This window comes from Halichoeres trimaculatus, unplaced genomic scaffold (assembly GCF_033239565.1).
Source record: "Halichoeres trimaculatus isolate MK-OKI-2021-1 unplaced genomic scaffold, fHalTri1.1 fHalTri1_scaffold_20, whole genome shotgun sequence".
Lineage (NCBI taxonomy): Eukaryota > Metazoa > Chordata > Actinopteri > Labriformes > Labridae > Halichoeres > Halichoeres trimaculatus.
The window spans coordinates 22,996,422-23,023,386 of record NW_027437198.1 but is presented as its reverse complement, the minus strand read 5'-3'; the positions used below and the strand labels follow the sequence as shown (position 1 = coordinate 23,023,386).

At 40.8% G+C, this 26,965-nt stretch overlaps 3 protein-coding genes across 3 annotated transcripts; 1 reads left to right on the top strand and 2 right to left on the bottom strand.

The window, feature by feature from the left end:
• Positions 1–1,237: 1,237 nt before the first annotated feature.
• bcat2 (branched chain amino-acid transaminase 2, mitochondrial) lies at positions 1,238–12,877 on the bottom strand. The gene is made up of 11 exons (XM_074697344.1): positions 12,739–12,877; positions 11,087–11,158; positions 10,473–10,673; positions 10,057–10,167; positions 7,581–7,700; positions 7,330–7,493; positions 5,879–6,021; positions 5,717–5,802; positions 5,500–5,640; positions 5,331–5,405; positions 1,238–2,983 (listed from the first exon to the last, which is right to left on the bottom strand). Exons 1-11 carry the CDS (start codon positions 12,754–12,756, stop codon positions 2,942–2,944), a joined length of 1,173 nt encoding a protein of 390 aa, XP_074553445.1. The 5' UTR covers positions 12,757–12,877; the 3' UTR covers positions 1,238–2,941.
• A 514-nt stretch (positions 12,878–13,391) lies between these two features.
• On the bottom strand, positions 13,392–17,805 carry hsd17b14 (hydroxysteroid (17-beta) dehydrogenase 14). Its single transcript, XM_074697345.1, has 9 exons — positions 17,673–17,805; positions 17,553–17,591; positions 17,321–17,418; positions 17,076–17,142; positions 16,893–16,984; positions 15,821–15,925; positions 15,669–15,736; positions 14,342–14,438; positions 13,392–13,548 (listed from the first exon to the last, which is right to left on the bottom strand). Exons 1-9 carry the CDS (start codon positions 17,752–17,754, stop codon positions 13,405–13,407), a joined length of 792 nt encoding a protein of 263 aa, XP_074553446.1. The 5' UTR covers positions 17,755–17,805; the 3' UTR covers positions 13,392–13,404.
• Positions 17,806–21,351: 3,546 nt separating this feature from the next.
• kcna7 (potassium voltage-gated channel, shaker-related subfamily, member 7) lies at positions 21,352–26,697 on the top strand. The gene is made up of 2 exons (XM_074697340.1): positions 21,352–22,032; positions 25,756–26,697. The coding sequence occupies exons 1-2, from the start codon at positions 21,352–21,354 to the stop codon at positions 26,695–26,697; spliced, it is 1,623 nt and encodes a 540-aa protein (XP_074553441.1).
• Positions 26,698–26,965: the final 268 nt, after the last annotated feature.

Genomic DNA, 26,965 nt, shown 5'->3' with positions numbered 1-26,965 from the left:
CAACATAATTAAAGAAAAAAACATAAAAGGGCGAAAAACTGACACCTCATCAAGTGTTTTTGTCTTATTTTCAGTATAAAATGTCTTTTTAGACTTAATATGAGCCACAAAAATGGGATCTAAATTGCTTGGAACAAGTTTAAAAAATCTGCCAACAGAACAAGAGAAAAGTTACTTGTATTAAGACATTGTTTTAGTTTTAAGCAAACTTTTTAGCAGATTTTTCTTGCTCCACTGGCAGATTTTTTTTACTTGCTACACACAATTTAGACCTTATTTTTTGTCTCTATATAACCTGAAACAAGACATTTTTCTCAACTGATCAGTTAAAAGTGGCTCAAATCAAGTATAACAAGACAATTTTTACCTTAAATAAGACAGAAACACTTAATAAAATTTATGTTTTTTTTTTGCAGAGTAGATTCTTTTTTCCAAAATTTAAAAATAGAATAATAATAAAAAAAACACCAAAATTCAGTCTCTTAGGGCTTATGAAATCAAGGGCTGTCTTTATAAGACCCTTAGGGGTGTCCCAAGGTTTTTTTTTCAGCGTTTAATTTTTGGTCAAAATTGTGAAAAACCAAGGGGTTAGCCTTGTTCTTTTTCAGAGTTTTTAAATGTAAACAATTAAATAAATAAAGTAAAACCCTGTGGCCTTTTGAGCCATAAAAGCTGTCTCTAAAAGACCCCTAGGGGCATCCCAAGTGGGTTTTTTCAGCATTTTATTTTTTGTCAAACTTGTGAAAAATGTAAGGGGCAAGTCTTTGTCTTAAAAAGAAAAAAACAACAACAAAAAAAACAAACATTTTTTAAAGTTATTTTAGCCCTGAGGGCTCATGGGCCCCTATGCTTTTTTTTTAACGTTTTCAAATCAGCAGGATTTAGGTTGGGTTAAAACCTTGGTCTTCTTAAAATACAAAAAATTAAAAAACACAAAAATTTCAAGCCTAAGGTCCCCATCTTGTTCATTCAGCATTTTTGGGGGTCAAAATCCTGCAGAATAACAAAGGAGTTAGCTTTTTTAGAATAAAAATAAGATCATTTCTTTTAAAAAATCAAGGTTATTGAAAAACTTGATCAATTTTTTAAACATTCCTCTTATTTCTTGAGATTCCTGAAAATGTCAAGTTATTTTTCCAAAACCTCCACTGTTTTCTTCTTCATGCTGTCAGGAACTGAACTACTACAGCTGATTTAAAGGAAAAATGAAAAGCACAAAGACTTAAGTCAAATCAGGTTTATTGTAACAGCAGAGTAAAAGTAACAGCACATTAAAAAAATAAAGAAAACTAAACTGACATTATTTAAAGAATCCAGCTAAAACCCATAGTGCACCAACTGAAAACACAAACAGCAGCTGAAGATCCACAGATGAACCAAGAACAAACTGAGGCACTTCGACAGAGAGGGACAGTCCTATGGTGTGTGTGTGTGTGTGTGTGATTAAAACAACGGTACATTCAAAGAGTGAAAAACCAGCAAAGGAAACACATGGAGAGAACACAGACAAGCACCTGTGATACAGTCAAGTACTTTGGAAGACAGCCAACCAAGTTTTCACACCATAAAAAGGTAAAATATATAATTTAAGATTCTAAAATAACAATCTTATTGTTACTATACACCGTTTTCATAATGCTTACACTCAAACTAGTGCAGGAGCAACTGCCAGCATCGAACAGTCCTTCTCTTGTACAGCGTGGAGCTAGCTTTGTGCGTGCTCAGGTTCACTTCGACCTCGCCGTTTTAATCTCAATCTTTAGTTTTTGTGCACTCAGCGTCTTAAACGAACGAAACACAAAGTAACAGCTCACGTTTCCTCTCAAATACATAACTGATGTCGATCAAGTCAGTGCAAACTCTGGTGTCAAAGTGACATGGCCCCAAGGAACTACGGCAGTACTCTTTCATTATGTACATGATATTAAAAAACAAGTCCTATGATGCATTTACAGGTCAGTGGAGGATAAGGGCCACTTAAAAAAAGTTACCTAGAGCATTAAAAGAAAAATTAAAAAACTTTTTCCTGGCGTTTTTAAAATTCTGACTTTTTGAAGACGTCTGACATTTCCCTCGAAATTCTGATATCAAAGTCAAAATTCTGACTTTGATTTTAAAATTTTGAGGAAAAAAAAAGGTGAATTTTTTTTCCCTAAAAAGCCTGGAATAAGTTTTTTTTGTCTGTTCACCTGACTTCCAAATATCTTCCTCGTTGCCCCTGATCCTGCTCCGATCACATCCTCCTGGCGCCATCACTCGACAAGTTTACAGAAAACACACAGGTTGTTACAAGTAGCACAGATTATCATTTACACAGTTTTGCTGTCAAACCATCGTAACATGGTTTTACTTTTGTAGTAGTGGAAGAGAAACAGTACCTCACAGATTACAGCTACAACAAGTCCTACTTATAAAATATGAGCTTTCTAACTATTGCAAGTATTTCCCCTCCTATTTCTGATACATGTCAGTTTGTGCCTTTTCTGTTAATGCCAGAATGAAATGCCTGTGCTTGTCATGAGAAGCACTGTGAAAGTAAAAAGAAGGAAAAACACTTGAGTTAATGGCAAAGAGACTGAGGTTTGAATGCACTTGTGTAAGATGAGTTGATATTTTTTCTGCCAGGCACGTTAAATCTGTCAGTTTTTCCTTCTAGCGACAGCTCTCTCCTGGTCTGCAGCTCACGTTATCGCATATCGTTAACAATGCTTCACCAAAGCAGGCTGTTAACACCCATGAGCCCGCATGGAGAGCATCATGTGGTGAAGTCGCCTCAGCCGGACATCGGAGGAACAGAGAGGTGTCTGCTCCTCGATTGGTGAGTAAGCAGGAGTGCATTAGTGAGTCAGGAGTGAAGAGGATGAGAGGTGGAGGTGGAGGGAGGGCGGCTGCTGGTCGTTGATGCGGAATAATGGGACTGTCTGATGTGCAATGTGGCTGCTTAAGCTACCAGTGGTGCCCACTCACTGGCTTTGCGTCCGTACTGGGAGAAGAGAAGGAGTCAGGAAAAAAAGACAGAAGAAAGGAGACAGAAATTAAAGTGTAAGACTTTGGATGTTATACACTTTGAAGTTACAGCTAAAGGTTTATATCTGACTTCATCATGTGACATTAAATCCAGTGGTGTATTAAGTATCTGAAAGCCGTACTTGAGTGAAAGTAAAGATATCTCACTTGATACCTACTCCTGTAAAAGTGAAAATCATCCTCTAAAAAAATCACTGGAGTATAAGACTTAAAGTAGCTTAATTTAAAAGTATTTTTTAGGTTTGATGGTGAGTTTTGGAACGCCAATATTTCCTTGTTTTTCAGCAAACACAGTCGGGGCACTTCATTCAGTAGGATCAAACTGTAATCTGGGCAAAAGTGAAAATGTTTTGCTGTAGACCCTGAGGAATATTCCCAGGCTGTGAGGGGTCTGAAATAAGTCTTGGCTTGATATGAGAGCGCCAGTTATCTGGGCAGGAATATACAGTCCAGATAATCCCTATAAGATGAGGCAATTATATTTGCGTTTTATTTTGTAGCGAGTAATAACGGTGACAATTAGGGGTGGGAGAAAAAATCGTTATAAAATACATCAGGATTTTTTGTTTGGCAATATCAAAATCAGGATTCTTTGTTAAAAATAAAAATCTTTTTTTTTTTCAAATTCAAATTCTTCGTTTCAGTCTTTGTTCATAAACTGGATTGGAAAAAGTTCCCACTTTCCTCCAGTAGAGGGCGAAATGGTCTCTCTGACTCACATGATGTGCATTTTACGCAAAACAAGCAAACTGAAAATGACAAAAATTGTACATATTGAAAAATCATAACTAATATCAAATCGGCACCCCAAAAATCTTAACAGAATCAGATTGCGAGAACAGCATATCGTCCCAGCCTTAGTGACAACGTAAATGTAGTGAAACAAAAGTGAAAGTTGCAATGAATATAGAAACTCAAGTGAAATAAAACCCACTTAAGTACTGTAACAAAATACTTTGGAGGATTAGGCTCACGTCAAAGTGAAGAAAAGAGATTTCAAAATAAAAGTCTCAACCTTATGACAGAAAAGTCGTCAGTTATAGGATCAAAGTTTTACACAGCTTTGGTGCTTATGTCTTTATTCTTATACATTTAGAGAGTCACTGTTTATATTGGAAGTTAAAAAAATTGATTTTCCTTTTAAACTGTTGACATATAATCTTTGTGGTTTCCACTTTTAAGCCCTTTGCACACCAGATCCATATTTTTTGCGTGAATATCACAGACTGTATATAGAGTGGACAGCGTGGCTCTGCCATTTATCATTGTACGGTTTTGAAGCCAAAATACCACCGTCACAGGCGCCACCATTGTAGCACTTTGGAGCCAGAGTCTGCACAGTAGAGACTGAGGGATTCTGGGAGAATCTGAGTGGAGCTGGGTGACAAAAATAATAATTTTTTTTTTCTTTCCAGAGTCTAATCACTTCCTGACTCTACCTCTCGACATATTTAACAATCCCCATAAAAAATACACGAGAACAGCAGCTGTCAATCATCATTAAACGTTACGTCAAGCCTCGTTTTTAACCTCATATAACGAATAAAAACTAAACTTTTCAGAAAACAGAGGACTTGAATACAAGGCAGCCAAATGATATCTTCAAATCACTACAACAATCGGACGCAAGAAACATTTCTACCAGGTGTGTTAATTTTTTAAAGTTTGACCACAGCCCATCTGGAATGACTGGACAGACGTATTTTTAAACCTATACTGCAGCCAACCACCAGGGGGAGCAGTTTTTGTGGAGACCTCACTTCAAACCGAGCAAGCTTGAAGTGAGGACGTCTATTTTTTTTTACAGTCTATGGAGAATATAAGCAAAGTTTCACTTGTGATGAGTACACATCCGACCAATCAAAATGCTCGTTTATGACATGTCACACACCGAAATGTTCAACCCGGTGGACGGATTGAGTGTTCGTGTCCCAGCGCCTGGTTCTTTTCGACACAAAAACTTAGACAATAATTATAAAGAGAACGTTTGGTGTTTGCTCCTGATGTGGCGCGCCATCTAATATTTCACAATTTTGTGCTGTTTCTTTACTGTTGGTGTGCAAGGTTCTTAAAACACTAAACTATGACTAACTGACATTTGTGAAGTCAAAGCAGTCATCACTGGCTGACAGTTTGATTCTGAAATGTGAATTTAATCCAGTATTTTTTCTATTTCTTCATGCACAAACATCCAAATCATCGGCTCAGATTTATCTACAACTGTTTCATTCTTTCTGCCATGTGAAGCTGCAAAATGTATGTTATCCATCAGCGTCTTAAAGAAACAGCTCCCGTTCACTCACCTGAATATCAGTAAGCTCTTTGTAGAACCTCTTGGCCAGGTCTGGACCGTTGTGCATGGTGGGGATCTCGAACGTCTGAGAGATAAAGTGATGACGTGTTTTTAATCTTTGAGTTAAGACCATTCCCTAGAGTGACTCTCTTCAAATTTAATCCAGGCTGAGTTTTTACCTTTCCTTTGTAGAGGAGGCTACCGACAGGACAAACCACACACGCAGTCCCTGCTCCAAACACCTCCAGGATCCTCCCGGCGTCCAGCGCTCCCAGCAGCTCCTGCATCTCCATGGTGCGCTCTGTGACCTTAAACTCACCCTGAAACAAACACAGGAAGTGATGAACATCAGAAACATCATGTGTTTATGTTTGGTCTCCTCTGAGGCGTCCTTACCCAGTCTCTGGCCAGGTCCAGCAGAGACTGTCTGGTGACTCCTGGGAGAATGATACCGTCCAGAGGAGGGGTCACCAGCTCCCTCTCTGCAGAAACACATCACATTTTACTCTTGGCTCAAATAAACAGAGGCAGAAACTTCTCCTTGAGCCGGAGCCTGACCTCCATCCTTGTTGGTCCAGTAGATGAAGAGGTTCATGGTGCCAACCTCCGTGATCTCCTCCTGATCCCCGTACAGCCACAGCACCTGCTGGCAGCCTCGCTTCACCGCCTCATTCTGCACGGCTATCGTGGGACCGTAGTTCCTGCAGAGACCAGAGACAGGAGGGGAGTCTTTGAAGGTCTGAGTTTGGGTTTGATGTAAAAATTCAGCAGCAGTGACAAATCATGACAAAAATTACACATTTATGTAAAAAAAACAGAGACATAAAAATGAAAAAAAAAGGGGGAAAAAACATCTAGAAAAAGAAAAACATGACCAAGCTTGTCCACCAGAGGGCGCCAATGGGCCGTGTATTGTATCATGTATGCATCTTTGATTGATAAACATATCTTTGATCAAATTAATTACTCAGTTTTCCTTTTCTTTTGCATTGAGATGAGCATGATGATGTTTTTAATTTAAATCGACACAGAGATTCTGATGTTTACCGTTAATTTTTTTCTGCTATTTCTAAAAGAAATAAAGGGAAAAATAAGCATTAGTCAATTCAGGACTTGTTTATCAGAGGTTAATGAAACCTGATCTGATCACACCACCATCCACCCTTCAGTCTCGTGACTGCTGCTTGAGGTCTAAATCAGTCTGATAGCTGCGCTGTTGACTCGCCGTCTGACGGTATGAGAGCAGATTTTAATGGCTTATATGTCGGCATGTTCAGCCGCGTTATGTAACAGCTCTGAAGCTGAACAGGTTCTTAATTTATGACCAGACTATCGTTGAAGCAGGGCGGCGATTAGAGGCTGGAGATTTACAAGAGCGCTGACATTATAAAGCTGAGGGATTAAAAATCTGCACGCTGCTGAAAAAGGATTGAAAACGTCTCCTGGAGTAAAACAGACGTTGTGTTTTCAGCTGCATGGATATACCTCTGTTTGTGAAGCACTACAATTCCCATAACCTCCTGGGAAATCTTACAGACGCCTGTCCTCTGAGAGGTTTCGTCAATCTCTTTTGACATCAATAAATTTGACTTTTTCTGCCAAGATAAGGCAGAATCATCATCTAAAACTGGCTTTTCTTTTAACTCCAAACCTAACACCGGGCGGCTCATCGACCGCCTTTCAAGGCTTCACGAGCTAAGTGGAAAATCCACATAGTTGTTCATCGTCCAGATCCACGGCTGAATGAAAACACAGCTGTAGAGATAAAACATGAGTCTTCAAAGAATAGAAACTACTCAGTGAAGAAAAAAAGGATTGAATGTGTCACTTCAGGTTTGCAGGGACATTAAAGGCCACACTGATGTGTGTTGAAAAAAAAACAGTTTTTATTTAACCTGTTTCCTGCAAACGTTCAAAAGAAAAAAGTTCCAGTTTTTCAGGATCGCTCTGTAATGAAACATTGTTTACACGTAGAGTTGAGGTTAGAGATGATACAAAAAGAAACTCACCCTCCCATCTTGTAGGCCCCGACGCCTCCTTTCCAAGCCCTGACGAATGAAGGATCAGCCAGCAGAGACACCGGGTTAAAGGAGCCTGTGGCGAAGTACGGTCCCACCGGTCCGATGATGACAAAGATCATCGCTTTCCCTGCCCGAGACACTCCGAGGGACGGCTGGAGGAAAAAGGGAAGACAGCTTGTTAGACCAGAGAGGATGGATGAATTTTTTTTTTTTTAATGAATCCGAGCTCAAAACGTCACCTCGATTCCTATGAATGTGGGTCGGATGTACAGGCTGGCGTCCAGAGAGTAAGGAACCCACTCCTGGTCGACCTCCACCAGCTTCCTGATGCACTCCAGCAGCTCACCTTTATCAAACAACTGCACAGAAAGAGACACAGGCTATCAGCTGATCCCACCACTATCTTCACCCCTTTAGAGAGGTCAAAGGTTATAATCACAGAAATTATTTGTGTTAAAAACCAATTTACAGTTGATGTCTTCAAAGATGTGCGCACACATTTTGGCAACAGAAGTGTTGTTTATCTCCATCCATTCAGGCGAGTTATCGTTCTTTAAACACTAAATTAAAGCTGTAAGCAGCATAAAAATGTCTGGTTGTTTAGTGATCAGTTGTCAGAGATCATACTATACCATGGAGGTAACTTCTATCCAGTTCTGACCAAGGGTGGGAGAATAAAGTTGTACCGTAGTATCTGGATTTGTTGTTTAACAATTTTAGATCAAAAAGTTGATTCTTTTTTAGGGGTGCATCGATCACAATTTTCTGGCTGATCACAGATCACTGATCTTTAAAAGCCTGACCTGCCGATACCAATTAGGGTCGATAACAATTTTTATTTTTTATAACTGACAGCATATACCTTCAATGTTCCAATCCTATTTTATAGAAAATCATTGCACAATACCTGTGAATCAATAAAATCTTCATGTTAAACAACCAATAAAGTCTCCTTGTCCAATGGCTGGCTGTCACACCTTCCTAGAGGTATATAAGATCAGTTTCACATGTAAGGATGGGCTGATCACTGATCAACGATCCCCCGAAATTAAGGAAACCATCACTGATTGATCAGTGCATGTCTATTTCCTTTTTTTCCCCCCAAATTTAAGTCTTTTATTTTAGTCTTTCTTTATATGCTGTGTTAAAGAGAAGTTGAGTTGTCGGAACCCCTGAAAAAAACTACGCTATATCATTAAGCTTTTGACCAGCTTTATTTGTAATCTTACAATAAAGTAATAATCTGATAAATCTGGAGCAGTTTTCTATCCGGATGTAGTTTTCTGGCTCTTTTAACATAACCCTGGTCTCAGACTCAGCGGTCTGTTCGTTTTTTTTTTTATTTGGGAGGGTTTCAGGTGTATTGACACAACATCATGTTTTTATATTTCACAGTCTGGATTATACAGACACAAGCATTGAGCATCTTGTGTGTTTAAACTCTTCTCTGGGGTACACACTGCATTTTTTCATTAAAAATGTTTGTTTAATTGATGATTTCTTCCATTTGCTCACTGATTTCTCATGAATTTGAGTCGTCACATTTAAGTTACAAACTGTGCTTTTTTGGTGGTTAACACTCTCAAGTCACTTGAAAAACCATTAAACCTCAGCACTTAACGTTACAAACAGTAAACTGGTCTATTATCCCAACATGTCCTGCATACAGAGAAAAGAACGTGCCCTGCAATCTAAAAGTTTCCACCGCGACCTGAACTCCTGATGAAGGATTAGTCGAGGGTCTGGATTGAGTGAGGCAGACCTGGGCGCGTTGCCAAGCCGTTACATAAGCCAGCAGAGGGGCTTACAGCTTGAGGGTCGTCATGTAACCGGCCTCACCCTGCTCACTTAAAGAATCACAGGAATTCAAACCAAGTTTGAGGCGAAACAATGAGCTTCTGTGTTAGCCTGGGCAAGCCACCAAAGGGTGCAGAGGACACATGTCGAGACATTCAACGGCTGGAGACTAAAGTGTACCAGAGACATTCATTCACTGTTGAAATGGTACATTCTCCAAAATGTGCTTGGTCAGCTTCGATCAACTTATTTATCTGACTTAGCTACAGGACAGAAACCTTTTATACTTCAGTTTGAAGGTTCCCATTGAAGTATTTTGGTAAAACAAAAACCAATGTCATGGCGGGAACTTTTTATTCTACAGTTCTACAGTTTCATTTAGCAGACGCTTTTGTCCAAAGCAACGTACAACACAAGCAAGAATTTAGACAGAAGGAAAAACCTAGTTAGTGCGACAAAGTGCTATAACTGGGTGCAGGTTTTTTTTTTTTTAATAATGTAGAATAATCTAGCCAACTAACCACAATGAATTGCTGCAACAATATACTTCAACCTTAAACAACATTCAGTAATCAGTGCTGAAAATTCACTAAGAGCTGGTCTGAGACATCAGACTCACTCTACCCCTGAGGACAGAGAGGAGAAGGGTCAGATTAAGGACCTAAGTGTTCCCTGAACAGATGAGTTTTCAGACATCTCATAAAGCAGAAAGGGACTCTGTGGATCGTATAGAGTTAGGTAATTTGCTCCACCATTAGGGAACAACAGAGGAGAAGAGTCTGGCTAGTGATTTGGAGCCACGCTGGGCTGAGAGCACCAGGCGTAGGAAGGAGCTGTTCTTGTCAGTGTTTTGTAAGCCAGAAGAAGAGCTTTGAATGTGATTTGAAGCTCTACTCAGTGTTAAATCAGAGAACTCACCGGGAGGCAGCTTCTGTCTGCGCTTCGATGCATCCTCTCCATGTTCAGCATGGGTCTGAACAGACGGATGTGGTTGTCGACTCCACGGAACGCCTTCATGCCTTCAAACAGCTGCAGAGAACACACACACACACACAGAAACTTTTATCTCTGGATGGGACACACTGCAAACTGACTTCTGAATGATACTTCTTCTGGAAATAGCAGGGTTGTTTCTTTGTTTTCCTTTAGAGAAATGCTGATTCAAGGTGCTTCTGTTTAGCAGTCAGACAAACAGCTGACGGGCTGCACAGTGATTTGGCAGTAACACCACAACTTGTGACTGCCTCTCCACCTCAGCATAAACAGAACTGCTCAGCCAGGATGGATTAAAAAGCATCAGATGCCACAGATCTGACTGTGAGCGCTCTCCTCACCTCTATGGAGTAGTGCAGGGCAGAGCTGGCCGGGTGCAGCGACAGGTTCTGGAAAGGTTTGATCTCGGGAGCTTCCCAGCCCCCCTTCTCTGACCAGGTGATGGTCAGCATGTGGTCGGAGAACTGTTTCCCAAACACCAGGTTGGAGGGGTCCGGCTTGGGTTTGCATGTTGGGTTACGTTGGATGACGAGGTCTGAGGCCTGAGACGAAGACGAACGAGGGAGCCAGAGACACACAGAGAAAAAGAGGTGGAAGGAGGAGGAAGAGCAGAGCAGGCGACGATACAGTGATTGTTTTCACATTATGGTTATTTGCAGAGCATGCTTTAAAAGAACAATTAAGAAAGAGACTTATTTGGCTTATTAGACAATTAATAGATTAAAATTATAATTATATCATAACAGTAAGACAGAGAAAGGAAACAGAAAAGGAAAGAAGTTTTTAATTTGAGGCACTTTGTAGAAGTCAAAGAGACACAGTTACAATCCTTCACAGTCATGAACGTCTAGCACCCTTAGCTCTGAGGTATCAGGCGTGTTCAGGCAGGCCAGAGCTGGATGGAGGTGACACAGGCCTCACCTGCTCAGGCATAAAATTTTACAGTTCTCATTACCTTGAAGGAGCTTGCAAACCGCAGCGAGCTGAAGGAGAAAGGGAGGGCCTGAAAGAGTCGTCCATGGAGTGCCTGCACATGAAACGAGCCGCATGTCAGTGAAAAACTACCTAAAGTGGTTCATATGTAACCAGCATCAGGAGTACACAGAGACAACACGCCTGACATTGAGTGTCTGTGGGTGTGTGTGACTAAGCACCAATCATTCTGCCTGCAGTTTACTGTATGTGGCTCGTGACACGTGTCAGTAGGTGACAACAGCCGGTGCTTAGTGCTGTGCTGTTATTAGAATCTGCTACAGGCTGCAAACAGGTTATAATGCAAGGGGACGAACCCAACCAGGAAGGACTAAAAGGAAATGAAAACAATGCATGTTCTTCAGGAAATCTGTTAATGAGACTAACAGTAGAGGGTTACTGTTGCAAGTGAAGCAGTTTCATGCAAATTGCTTAACTGGATTACTGTGAATTATTAATCAGTTCTCTTTCATTTAAGGTCAAAACAAAGTGAAGTATTAGAAAATGTAGTTAAAGCTGCATAAATGGAGCTACAAAGCCTCTCTGCTGAAGACACCCATGTGCATTTTTTTTTCTTTTTTTTTTTTTTGAATGGATGATGCAAGGTTTGCCTTCATTGCAACAATAAGTATGACAAACTATGTCAATGCTGTAACAGTTTGTTTATTAAAATAGATGCAAGTTAGCCAAATGCTGCAGGCGTTGATGCACATTTTTAACATTCAACTGAGTCACCTGCAGCAATGTCAGTCTCTTTACAAGATATATATTAGCATAGCAAGTTGACAGCAGACGTATCCATAATCCACATAAAGAGAAGAGAGCTGCCTTCTGTCTCTTTCGTTCATATTTGCACTATGTTCATTTCTTATTGTATGTATTTCATTTAATCTAGTCCATTGCTTTATTATTGTATAATTATTATTTTTATTGCCTTTTATTATTTATACTTATATTTCATTGCACGGTTCAGCGTGGACATTGCTGTACAAACACGTTTCCTTCCTGATCGCGTGGCTATTAACACTTCGAATCCTCGATCTTAGAGCGTCACACCAAACTCCTTTAAATAAAACGAAAATTTAAATAAAACTAGATTTTATTGAAATGACAAACAAACTACAAATGAAGAAAGTGCTGATTATTTTTGTGGTATATGTTTGTATACTTCGGCACACTAACAATCTTCCTCTTCGGTTCGCAAACTATCCTTCAACTGAGGATGGTGGTGACCAAGATAACATTATGTACTTGTACATTGCACTGAAAACAGACATCACCTTTAGAAAGAAAGGTCGAAATTATACGCAAGGTTGACGCCGAAGTCTTTTAAAAGCTTCCCCGATACATGAAAATTATTCAGATTTGTTTTTCTTGTTTTAATTTTTGTTGCAAAGCAGAAATGTGTAACTTTGCAGTTTTTCGCATGGGTTTTGGTGCGGTGACCTTCCCATGCTGTATTGTTTTGCCACCCTCCGTGCTTGGCGGGACTGCCACAGTGGGATCCGGTCTCTGTAAATAGCCGTTATCTTTTCGGGTCCTTATCTGCAGACTTATCACTCATTATGGTGAATCATTTACCCCGACAGTTCAAGCCAACAGATAACAAAGTGCTACCAAAGTCAATAAACTCACCGATCGGAGGGCTGCCATCTCCGCGACGTAACGACGATAAACGAGCTTGTCTGCTCGTGTGGAAACACAAACCCGAACTCGGAGTCAACTTTAGTTCCGCTTTGAAATCGGAGACGCTGCTCGGTTGAGATGAAGACAGAAACCTCCCACACATCAAATTAAACTCTCTCCTCCTAGACAAAAAACTTAAACAATAAAATTTACAAGGACTCTTGAGGATTTTGAAAAAAAGTTTATTCCCTTGTTCCTTTTTTACAGATTTTAACCATCTGTCATCAAACACACTGAGGTAAGAAGAGCAAAAGAATCAGTTTAATAATGTAGTATTGTGGTTACAGTGAAGGGTTTCATTGAGCAGTACATTCAGGATGTCATTTGAGGCGTGACTGAATCGTGACATCTGATTGGTGGACTCCAACAACCTCCGACGGGAGAGGTTATTTGAGGTCAAAGAGGTTGATGCTGATTGGGTGAAGGGTGGGGAGGGGTGCTGGTCTTATTTCACAGCTGGTCAGGATGCCAAAACCTTTAACTGTCCTACACCAAAAAAGCACGAGTTAATAAATCATCACTTTTCAGTTAAAGACAGAAAAAATGTCTTTATATGATCCCTGTTTGGTTAGTGTATTTCTGCGTAGATCTGTTAAGACGTCTGTCAAACACAGGTCATGGGATGCGGTTCTTGTAACCATAGTTGAGCTCGGCTCCTCCACTGAAAAGCAGATCTATCCCTGTGCAGAAAGTAGCATCAGCGGCAAGATACAGGGCAGTAAGTCCGATCTCCTCCTCTGTCCCCATACGACCGATGAGCTGTGAGAGAGGGAAAAAACAAAAATAGCTTCATTCCTGATCAGCTTCCAACAACATGTGATTATCGTTGCATCTTGGAACTTCCCCAACTTCATGACCTCTATGGCAGATCCCACAGTTTTGCAGCTCTGTGAAAAAGCAGCTGGCTCTTCACTGGTTGCCAAGCAGGAAAAAAGAGGTCTAATTATGTCTGAGGGGCTCACTTTGCTTCGAGGAGCAGAGGAGTTCCTGGAGGTTTGAGACTTCATGTGACTTATTTACATTTTTCTCTCCTCATCAGCTGAGTTTGTTTACTTTTTACAATCAATCAAGGTGCCATTTTTATCCTTTGATATCCTGAATTAAGACATCCCTAGAAAGAAATTGAGTCTTCACCAGAAACAAGACACAAACACCTCCTCAGATTTCCCTTCCTGCAGTGCAGAGCCACGTCTCAGTTTGTTACATCACCCATTTGGCTTCAAACACCTTTTTTTCACCAAGATGAAAAGACAGCTGTAATTAACATGGCAATAAAACCCCAGCTTCTTGACACAGTTTCTGTTTAAACCCAGGATTAGAGGACAGAGAGAGGACATTTACAACCCAGCAGAGACACAGCAGAGAGCTGAAGATGAGATCATTAGCAAAACAATGCTGTGGGATTTGTTAAGCTTTTGTCTCGTTAGCAGAAACCAAAAGTTTTGAGCAGGAAACTGTTAAAAAAGTAAAGAGCTCCACAACTTTCAATTACTTTAGCATAAAAGTCATTTAAGCTCTGTAAGAAAAAATGTAGATTCAGCTGTGGACCCACCTGTGAGTCCTCTCCTGCTTTCAGGGTCGCTGCAGCATCAGGTGTCTGTGCTGCTAAATCTTCCCACAGAGGCGTCCGGACGTTACCTGGAGAGATGCTGCAACACAGGACAGAGAGGATAATATTATGAAGAGGCCATAGATTCTTTATATTAATCATGTATGTTTACATCTCTTTTATTTACTCCCAATGTGGTTTGATAGTTTAATATTTTGAAGAGCACAGATGTAAGATTGATACATCAGAAGCAATAGTCTCAAAAGGTCAGATAGGAACATTCAGCCATGTTTTACTGCCGAATAGCTGATTTATCGCTTGTATCACTACTTTTTGTGTACACTTTGCATCATGTTTAAGTTATCTTTTCTTCATGTGCTTGATTAGCTTTAGCATAGCTGATCAGGATGTCAGTAACTGCAGTTGTTTTGAGATAGCAGTAAAGTTTGATATGAGAAGTGTTTAAAGACTGAACTACAGAGATTAATCTTCACTCCCAGGCTAAGCTTCACTGTTTACACCTTAAATTAACTGGAAGCAATAGAGCAGGGGTCTGCAACTGTGGCTCTGAAGCCTCATGAGGCTCTTTGACTCCTTTTGCAGTGGCTCCTTGTAGCTTTACAAAATATTATTAAAATAAAGAATTTTTGTTTTTCTTACAAAGGGCATTGATGATTGAAGACATTGACACTAAATAAAATCATGACTTAACATTTTTTTAAACTAAATAAGCATCACATCTGTCGATAAAGCTTAAATTTTTTTGACCTTTTTAAATTTTTTAAGCATTTTTTTTTTTGGACATTTTTTAAATCAAAATTCTTAAATTTATAAAAAGAAATTCAAAATGTTTTAAATTTCTAAAATTTTTGCAAATTCAGACAATTTGGCAAATTTTTAAATTTCATAATTTGGGGAATTTTTAATATTTTTTCACACTTTAAATATATATATTTTTTTAATTTTGCAAAATTTGACAAAATTTCATAAATTTTGAGAATTTAAGAAATGCATAATATAACACATTTATTTTAATTTTTTTTACATCTGCAAATTTATTAAATATAAAAAAAACAAGACATCACATGTACAATTTTATAGACACAAAAAACTTCTAGTTTCGATAATTTTTCACGAGTTTTACAATGTTGACAGTTTTTCACTTTTTCGTCTTTGTTGTGAAGATAAAGTAGATTTTGTGGCTCCTGAATGAATTTAATCCAGGTGAGCTGAGGCAAAACGGCTCTTATGAAAGTAAAGGTTGCAGACCCCTGCAATAGAGGAATGGCATCCTGAAACCACACTGAACAAATAATCCAGTCCAACTCACCAGTTGACTCTCACTTTGTAGCGACTCTCATCCACTGCCATTGCCTTTGTCATGGAAATTATCCCCCCCTTGTGGAAGAAAAGACACATTACATCTCCTTTCCTCTCTTTCATATTATCAGTGACTGCTCCCTGACTGGAGGATGAACTCACCTTGGTGGCGACGTAAGGAGCAGCATCAAGCTGACCGATGGTTGCCACCAGGCTGGACACATTGATGATGTTTCCCTCGCGCTGTCTCAGATACGGCAGAGCGTACTTAACCAAAAAACAAAACAAAAAACAAAAAAACAACAACAACAGAGTGAGACTCCATGAATTCAGAGATATTATATTCACTCATAGGGTACAGCTCAGAAACACTTTAAGGCAGTGTTTCTCAAATTATTTCAGATCAAGGACCACTTTAAAATTTCACAGAACAACAGTCAAGATGGAAGACTGATGTTTTATTTAGTTTAGCAGGTGTTACAACCTCATAAGCTAATGATGCATAGCACAAACACAGTGGGGTTAAGGATCCTCTTAGTTCCCAGTTAAACAAATCCAGATTCTATGCACTCACTATAGTATTTTCATTTCACTTTGGGTGGACTTTTAATGTTCAGGTCCAGTTTCACAAATTGATTGAGGGTTGTTACCTGACGCATGCTAAGTTAGCTTCCATGGTGTCAACAATGCTCACTGCGGCTAAATAATTTTGCTGTAACACCTTCTTCTGGCCAGTGACAGACGTTTCCTCCTTCTTTCTATTTTCTTTCAATTGTCCCCGTCTTAAAACATATAAGGATTTTGCCTGTATGCTTGTTAATGAGACAACATCAGCCTGACAGTTTTGCCTAGGAGGAGGGTTCGAGGAAAGTCTTGTGAGTCCCAACAAACTCGTTTTTTTTTCTTTCTTTCATTTTATTATTTTTATTATTTTTATTTTTTTGTGAAATATTCCTTATAAAAGAGGCAGACCGCTAGTAGGAGCTGGTGGACCACTAGTGGCCCACGGACCACAGTTTGAGAAACACTGTTTTAGGAGCCTGATGGCGAAACTGTTTTTTTTTTTTTGGCAAAATCTACCTTATTAAATATACTTTACTTTTTAACTATATTTTAGTTTTTTTAAACTTATTTTGCAGGTGCATTAATCTGGATTGCATTTTATTAAACTAAGAGAACTTTCTATACTTTTTACAAATTGATTGAAAGTGTTAAATAAGAATGTCAACATTACTTTAGAAGCCAGGAAGTAGCTGACAAGGTTCAGATTCAGCAGATCCCTGAACTCATCTGCGCTGGTCTCATCGGTACTTTTATGAGGAGGATCTGAAAAAGGACAGAGTAAAGAAGATTTATTACATTATACATTATATTTATTTGTTAGTATACGGTTATCAGTATCTTCTACTGAACTCACGCCATCCTGCGTTGTTCACCAGACAGTCAATGTATCCATATGTGTCTACTGTGGAAGTCACCAGTCTCTGTGGTTCAAGACAAGCAAGTTAAACCAGTTCAGCACCAAGAGAAGCAAACAGACCCCAAAGCAAACAGTGAACTGGTTTGAGGCGAACTGATTGAAGTGGAGTTTAATTGTATGAGTTAAAGTGTAATTAACTCTTATCTTCAGAGCACATGATGAGGCGTTTCCTGCACTTATACCTTAATGTCTTCTTCTTTGGAGACGTCACATGGTATGAACTTGCAGCAGCCTGGCCCTGCCTTGTTCAGCTCAGCCTCCAGAGCTTCACCTGCTTCAGCTGCAACAGGCAGGAAATGCAAACATATTCAAATCCTGAACTTTACATTTAGAGTCAGTAAAAACAGGTATGAATATGTTCAAGAGTGCATCAGTCAAATAAAATTACCAGAATAAAAACAGATGATTGCTCACCTCCTCTTGCACAAAACACAACTTTGGCTCCATTGTCCACTAAAGAAAAAGAACAAGAAAAAGTTATTAATAAACACACCCCAATTAAAAAAAAGCTCACGTAGAGGTTAAAAGGCACACCGAAGACTTTGACAATCCCTTTGCCAATCCCTTTGGATCCTCCTGTGACAATCACAACCCTGTCCCGGTAGCGGAGCGACATTTCAGAGATGATGATCAAATAACAGTTGTCGTAAATCGCCGCAGAGCTGCACAGCTGTCACAAACCTCCACCTGCTCCAGAACAGAAGACAGAGATTATTTCAAATATCTGTCTTAAATGCTTCAATGCAAGGTGTGTACAGCCCCTTTTTTCTGCATCCTAATGTTTATGATCGGAGTCTAAACTGCAGTTTGTGTTCGGTTCAAAGTTCCGTGAAAATCATGGGGTTTGTTTTGCTGCCTTCAGGTGCAAACAGAAGGATTGGAAATCACAATGTTCCTGCAGGTGGAGCAGTTAAAGTATTTGAAGAAGTCGGAAATTGGGAATGCTGTCTTAAATTACACTTTATAAAACGAAGAACAACCAATAAGCATGGGGAAACAGGTTTTATGACAACAGGTCCCAGAGTTTATGCGAAGATAATGAATTTTAAAAGGTGAAATGATGTATTCAAAAAACACAAAAATTTACACCTTGGGTTAAAGTAATCCTTTTTTTTTTTTAAGGATATATGTCTCTTTCCCCTGACCCTTGTGGGCCCCCTTAATTTACAACCCTTCAAGGACATTAGAGGCCTCCTACCAAAACCTTCTATGAGACAAAACGATCAATAATTTTTCCACTTTTTTTTTGTTGTTGCTCAAATCTCTCAGTTAAGTAAAGTCATATTAAAAAAAAACAAAAAAACAAAAAACTAGAATTTTTAATTATTATTATTTTTTAAATCAATTTGACCTGTAACCATCCATTTGTTTATATATATATATATATATATATATATATATATATATATATATATATATATATATATATATATATATATATATATATATATATATATATATATATACAGATATAGATATATATATAGATATATATATATTCTTAATTTATGACGCTTTCAGGTGAACTCTGGTCAAAAATATCCTCTTCTAGATTCTAGAAACTAGTATAAAAACATCACTGACTAATATTTTGCCCCCTTTTCCTCAGATCTCTCATTCAACTTAACACCCAATATAATATCTATATGTATATAAACATATGAAAAAAAAAATAAAATTTAAGATTTTCAATTTAAAAACCTTCCATTGAAAAAAAATCATGCCATATGAAGTAACAATGAAAACATTATGGTTAAAAATCAAGTAAAAAAAATCCTGAAAGGACAAAAATCTCCCTGACTACAAGAGTTACACAAAAGTAAACATTTCTTTATAATGTTTTGTTTCTAATCAGTTAAAATAGCAACGCAATGCATCATGCCTGAGCACTGAGCTGCCACCTTTGCATGCTTGCCCAGCTGCACAGTGTGAGGTAGGTTTGCTGTTGTGCCCGTTGTGCACAGTGGAAGGATCAATTTTTAGTCCTTTGTGAAGGAAATGCAGATGTACATAACTACATCAAATAGCAACACAAAGCAAAGCTGAGGCTTCAAAAAGTCACAAGGTTTATGTAAAATAAAAGATTTGATGTTAAAGTAAAAGCTGGATCAAACCATAAATCTCCAAACAAAATTTTCTGACACTAACAGAGTTGAAGTCAAAAGCTCTAGACAGTGGTGATGAACTGAAAAACTGGTCGACTAAAAGAAGACATTTCCTCTGAAAGTATGGAGCACAAGCTGGTAGGAATCATATTTAATCATATTTTATAAACAACCAAAGAAAGTGTTTTTAAAAATGCAAAACATTTCGATTTTAGTCAAACAATTTAATTTCCTTAGAGCACTTGAAGGCAACATTTGCAAATCACTCACTGTCATGAACTCTTGTTTCTGGGATTTGTAGTTTTTCACAGCACACTGACAAGACACCACACAGGGATGTTTGTGATATATCATATTGATTCAAAACAGTGTTCAGGTTTATTTCCTTCCTCCTGTTTTTAATGTTTGGGAAATTTTGCATCAGACACAAACATACTAAGTGTAAAATAAAACACATAATGGCAGAAACACAGCCACGTGTGAACCACACTAACTTTCAAACTTTCCCTCTGCGATGTGAGCCGTCAGGTTCATGTGCACACATGCGTGCAAGTATTTACAGTGTGTTTAAGGAAGAGTGAGGGGTTAAAGGTTGACATCTCCAGGTTTGGAGGGTTGTTGGGGGCAGGAGAAGGGGGAGAAGCGTCAGTGGCATTCTTGCAGGAGGAGAGGGTCAAATATCAAATTTCAGCCCGACAGCACTGAGGATTTAGTGAGCGTGTGAGAGAGCACATGGGAGCAAATGAAGACAGTAAGTGACCTACAAACAAGTTTAACTGTCTTAACTTCAGTCATGCAGCGGATTAACACCCCAGCAGCTCCTGAAGGAGCCACACAGCTCCCTTTCTGCCTCCCCTCCCCTCCAGGAGGAAGAGGAGGAGGAGGAGGGGTGGTCTGGGCACTATGATGAGGCATTTGATACACAAAGTGTCTCAGACAGACTCTGAAAGGGTCAGAGCACAGGAGTCCCCGAGGTGGAGGTGCAGAAGGAGAGTCATGGTGGAGGTGAGATCAGTTTGATTCAGCAGCTCGAGGAGGAAGCGGTCCACAGGAGGAGAGCGGTTTGATTTCTGTTTGGTGTCCTGGACGAGGTGACGAACCCAAGATGAGTGCGAAGCTGAACGCGTGCAGAGACTTCTTACATCATGAGACGTCCGGTAAAATCAGAACATTTCCTTTAAAAAACAATCAGTGCTGTGAAAATAAGATTAAAAATCTGCTTTGTTTGACAGAATAGAGTGACTAGTTCATTTTTAATCAATATTGTTTCAATCAAACAGCTAATTTAAAGGGCAGAGTGACTGTAAAAGTATTGAATGTTGACTCATGTCAGATTAGACAACAAACTTTGGTGTGTCACTTTAAGAAGCAGCTCAAAAACTGTTTCTACAGTCTTATTGTGGATTTGATGTTACTTTAAAAATGTTTTCAGGTTTTGAATTTCTCTAAAACCACTTTAGTTTGATCTGTTGTCTCATCACCTTCCTATTATCTGACTTTTTATTCTTGCTTTTTTAGATATCTTGTTTTTTTTTATTTCATTGTCAACCAGTAAGTATTTTTTATTTTTTAACACACTTTGAGCTGCATTTAATATTTTGTTCAGCCAGAATTTCAGGCATTTGATGTGGTGATGGCAAAGGATCTCTCCCAGAGATGTGGTGCTTGGCTTTGGGGATGGATGATCCGAGATGTCGAGATGGAGAGGATCTTAAAAGTGGATTTTGTGCTTAAGGATGGGAAAAAGATGCTAAAATAAAAAGATAAATAAGCATCACTAAAGTCACTCATTGTTTTTTTGTTAATCATTTTAAAGCTTCCAGAGTTTTAACTTCAATGTTCAAGAGATTTCTTTTGCGCTCTCTCTGGCGACACCTGCTGGAATAAGACGTCACTGCAAGCGCCTCTTTTTCCTCCATGACCAACTCCAGCTGAGCTGTTTCTTTTGTTTCATCGTTGACAGCAGTTTGTGTTTGTATTTCAGCTGGACTTAGTTTGTGAAATGTTCTGTTGGTTTTGATGTTAACTCTGATTTACTCTCCCCAGAGCAAAGAGACAAAAAGAAATCAAGTGACTCATCAAACTCAAAGAAGGCAAGGTTGAGGAAGATGAACAGTCAGGACAAAGGAGGAGGAGGAGGAGATGGAGGGCAGACAGAAGACAAACAGAAAGCTGAAGGAGGCGGTGATGATGAGAAGCACTCAAAGGAGAAGAGCAACAAGTCGGACAAGGAGCCGAACAGAGAGGGGAGGAAGGAGAGTCGGCGCCTTCAGCTGAGGAACGGCTGGGCCCTGACCGAACGCCTCGCCATCAATGTGTCAGGGATGCGCTACGAGACACAGCTTCGCACCCTCGCTCAGTTCCCCGACTCCCTGCTGGGCGACCCCAAACGGCGTCTCCGCTACTTCGACCCCATGAGGAACGAACTCTTCCTGGACAGGAGCAGAGCCTGCTTCGACGCCATCCTGTACTTCTACCAGTCAGGCGGCAGGCTCAGGAGGCCGGCAAACGTCCCCTTGGACATGTTCCTGGAGGAGCTTCGCTTCTACGAGCTCGGGGAGGAGATCATCGACCGCTACAAAGAGGATGAAGGTTTCCAAAAGGAGGAGGAAAAACCTCTACCTTCCAGCGAGCTGCAGCGCCGCCTCTGGATGCTGTTTGAATACCCAGAGTCATCCAGCGGTGCTCGAATCATCGCCATCATCAGCGTCATGGTCATCGTGATCTCAATCCTCATCTTCTGCCTGGAGACTCTACCTGAGTTCAGGAATGAGAAGGAGCTGAGGGAGGTGAGGATGTTTGCATGGCGCTGATGCATGAAGAGCTTCTTATTGAGCAACACGGAGAGGATTAATGGGTCTGCAGATCCAGGTTGTGTTATCGAGCATTCAGACAAAGAAGGGAGGCGCCCAGGTGGCTGAGGAGCAGGCAGGTGACTGACAGGGTGCAAAGAGGAGAGGCATTGCCACATGGAGGAGGTGATGAGGTGAACAGAGAGAGATAACAGCTGCTGACAGGCGTCAGCTTGTCAAACATAAAGCAGCTCTTTCAGCACAAGTCGAGAGTATCGTTAACTCCTCTTCGACACTGAGGCAAAGGAGAACAAAATCTAAGACCATGAGAAGTTAAAGAGAAAGAGAAGGCAGAGCTAAGGATAGAGCTGACACGAGGAAGGTTTTTCTGTGGATTATTTTGGACTTGTCGTTAAACCTGATCTGCTCAGATTCAGGGGAAGGAATGAAACAGAAAGGCACTGGGAGTGAGTCGTGGTTAATTTTTGAGACAGTGGAGACGATATTTCAGCCATCCAGAGGCGACTGCCAGAACCAACAAGTGCAATCAGGTGGGATGGACATTTCAAAGGTCCTGAGAAGAGACAGACAGAGTAAGAAGCAAAGGAGCAAGTGTGGAGGAAAGGGAAGTAGATGAGCTGGTCTCACGTTACCCCTTGGAGATCTAAAGGGCTATATATAGTGAAAGAACAACCCTTAGGGCACATCAACACATAAACCAATGTCTGTATTAATAAATGCTGTGACTCACCGGCTATGCGCGGAAAACATCATCGAAAAGAGGTCTGCAGATCAGCTTTTCTGATGACCGCCACAAAATGAAATTAGCCGCACACACACCGGTATCCTGGAGACGAGGAGCACTCTGCAGATATGATACGGAGCAGCACCTGTTAGATTTATGTTCCCCATCAGCACCAGCCCTGCTCCTTTACTTCCATACATAGAGACACGGGCTCATATGATCGCAGTATTCGCAGCTTTAAAGGCTAACACTAACAAAGCCTGCGGGCAGAGACGTCCCCACGCAATCACTCATGGACAGATGGCGATGAAATCCAACCAGTAAAATCTGATCGGTTCATTGACATATACGTCCTGTAAGTCTTTACATTGGATTGTACAGCAACGGTGTCAGTGCGCACCAGTGGTGTGCACAGAGAGGGGCCAATTGTTGAAAAACGCGTGCTAATGTGTACTCTCGGGCGCCAAAACGTGAGCTCAAGCATGGGTGGCCAACCAGTCAGAGACCAAGAGCTCTATCTATTTATCTATCTATCTATCTATCTATCTATCTATCTATCTATCTATCTATCTATCTATCTATCTATCTATCTATCTATCTATCTATCTATCTATCTATCTATCCTTCTTTCTTTCTATCTATCTTTCTATCTATCTATCTATCCTTCTTTCTTTCTATCTATCTATCTATCTTTCTATCTATCTATCTATCTATCTATCTATCTATCCATCCATCCATCCATCCATCCATCCATCCATCTTACTATCTATCTATCGGTCCGTCTGTCTGTCTTTCCATCTTTCCATCTATCTATCTATCTATCTATCTATCTATCTATCTATCTATCTATCTATCTATCTATCTATCTATCTATCTATCTATCTATCTATCTATCTATCGTCGTACTAACAGTACTATTGTACTGTTGTATGCCCATGTGCGAAGCGGAGCGTGTGGAGCGTGTTTTCAGCGTTTCCACTGAAAACACCGGCATACTGTTCACACGGCAATGGTGTCAGCAGCATTTTACGGAAAACTCCATTCTGGAGGCTGTTTTCAAAAGTGTGTTTTAGGTCGACCTAGATGCCATGTCCATGTAAATGCAAGGTTGAAACACAACACTACTTTTGCGCTTTACCCTAAAACCATTGTCGTGTAAACGGCCCCCTAGATAGATAGCTATGAGCACACGAGGGATTGAGTGGAACACATGTAGAGAAGAGAAAATGAAACTTAAGTGTCAATCATAGACTGTATAAAACATGGACGTAGTCTCCCCAACGTCTCCGGTCTGTTTCTGCAATGGAAAATGAAGCACATTGGCTATAGCGGCCATACTGGTAGTGGCAAGAGCTTTGCCTACAGCCATAGGGCGCCTGTTGGTCACGTTACCCTCAGCTGTGCCTCTTATTGGGGAAGCTCATGATCTTAATATCCTCTGAACAGCTGCTTTAGAAAAAAATTTACCCCCAGTACAGTGGGAGCCGGTAGTAAAATTAGTGACTCAGACAGGAGACGTTTTTTGAACCAGGCTGTAAATAAGTTACTTTCTGCTTTGAAAACAGCTTTTTTTTAGCTTGGTGTGTTGAGGCTGACTTTCCGGAGCCAGCCTCAAGCGAACACTCGAGAAACAGCAGATTTTAGCACTTCCACATTGTCTCATATTCTTAGACCAAAGGTTGCCGCTTGGTCTCTCATCACCCAAGTATTGATCAATACTGATCCCTACATCAGCATCAATATATCAATATTTTAGATTGATCGGCACACCACTACTCATAACAATAAATGCATATATATTTAAGAATGAAACGAAGAGCTGCACACCGAAAGGCAAAGAGCCCCATGAGACGCAGGTTGGCCACCACTGTGCTAAAGTGTCTTGAATTAAAATGCCCACTGAAGTGCCCCCCTCTTTGGTGGACAAAACGCGTTCTATGTGCCTTTTTTTCTTTTGCCCCTGCCCTTAAAAAAGTCTGTGCACGCCACCAGTCATTGCTGTGAGGCCAGAAACAGCTGTGACAGTGCTTTAGAGAAAAATCAGTCAGCAAAAGTCGACGTTGGTCCATGGTAAAGTGATGCAGAGGTGATGAAGGCTGGCAGGGTGTTGGCATGGCAACACACAACTTCTCCATGGTCCTACCACATTCTTCAGAGAGTTGTTTCCTTGCAGCGATGCCCAGGATGTCGTTTACTGGACAGGCTACAGAATAACCAGAATGGTATGGACATCCATGCCAACATTTCCACACCCTGAGCTCCCAGTAAACTTTTAAAGTCACGCTGCTACATGTGAAATATTTGTCACGAGTTAATTTGCTCTTGGTGAATTTCCCCTGGATGTCACAGTATCACACGGCTGATTTAGCTAAATGTGTTTGTAGGATTTCACAGCCTGAAGGAAATGAGGACGTGATGTTGATGGACTAATGGAATAATAAAAATATATAAATACATGGTGTTGGGGAAAATATGTGCTCCAATAGCAGCCGAGGCTTAGAGTAACTCTACCTGACTTGTTAAAAGATATTAACACCCAGCCATGTCAAACTCGCGCCTGCTTCTCGGAGGGAAACAAGTGGCCGGGTTAAACGAAGCGTCAGATGCTTTGGCTGGGACGACGTCTGAGGTGAAACTCAACCCGCAGTCACATGAGCGTAATACTTTTTTGTTTGCGTTTAAATATAGAGGAAATGATTTACATAAAAGTCTGCAGGGTGAAAATGGAGAGGAGGGGAAAGTTAACACAGTATCAGAGCTCGCACAGATCCTGATGACTGATGTCATTCTCCAAATGTACCGAGGACACACTCCACTCCTCTTCTCACCTTTCCTCTCTCTGTCCACTGTTTATCCCACCTTGTTTTCTCCATGAGGATGACCTTTCCCTTTTAGTCTCCTGTTCCTCTCACATGCTTTGATTCATTTAACCCTTTGGATGCCTTAACCTCTTCTTCTTTTCTTTTCTTTTCTAGCAATACCACACCGTCCCGAACCCTGCCAACCCAAACGAAACCATCGTGATCCCTCCCAGTTTCACCCCCTTCCATGACCCCTTCTTCATCGTGGAGACGATCTGCATCTTCTGGTTCTCCTTTGAACTCATCGTGCGCTTTACCTGCTCCCCGAGCAAGATGCATTTCTTCAAAGACGTCATGAACATCATCGACTTCTTCGCCATCATTCCCTATTTCGTGACATTGGGCACAGAGCTCGCGAAGGACAAAGGCGCCCAGCCGTCTGTGTCCCTGGCTCTCATTCGAGTCATCAGACTGGTGAGGGTCTTCAGGATCTTTAAGCTGTCTCGCCACTCAAAGGGTCTACAGATCCTGGGTCAGACGCTGAAGGCCAGCCTCAGAGAGCTCGCTCTGCTCATCTTCTTCCTCTTCATCGGGGTTATACTCTTCTCCAGCGCTGCCTACTTTGCTGAGGTGGACAGCCCTGACACGGCGTTCACCAGCATCCCCGAGGCGTTCTGGTGGGCTGTGGTGTCCATGACGACAGTCGGCTACGGCGACATGTACCCAGAGACGGTTGGGGGGAAGCTGGTGGGATCCATGTGCGCCATCGCCGGCGTGCTCACCATCTCACTGCCCGTGCCCGTCATTGTGTCAAACTTCAGCTACTTCTACCACAGAGAGATGGAGTGTGAGGACACCACGCAGTACAACCACATCTCCACATCGCTGTGGGAGGAGGACGAAGAGGAGGACGATGGGGGGGGAGATGGTGAAGAGGGAGTGGATAACAAACCTGAACGCACGGGGGATCTCGCCCCGTTGTACGTACTGGGCAGCAGTGGAAACTGTGCTCCACTAAATGGGACGCTCCTCTCAGGACTGTGCGACGGTCAGACGCCAAGTGACCAGAGAGGCTTAAACTTCTCCCTCAAAGAGCCTTTAGTCACTCAGGTGTGACACAGACTGTTTCAGACTTTCAAGAAATGAAGAGTAAGACTGAAAGATGAATGTTTATGATGAATGTGTATTTCTGAATAAAGAAGTTTACGTGACACTCTGCCTGAGTAAAGACAAGAAGAGCTGCTTGGAGGAAGGTTATATCCTGGATTGTCCTGTGACGTGAACTCCTCCCACCGAGCACACGTGTGCCGGTAAACATGGAGCACAGAGAGTGCTGCAGGTGTTGATCCCCTCTGCTTCTCAGAGTTATGGCAGAAATGTGTTG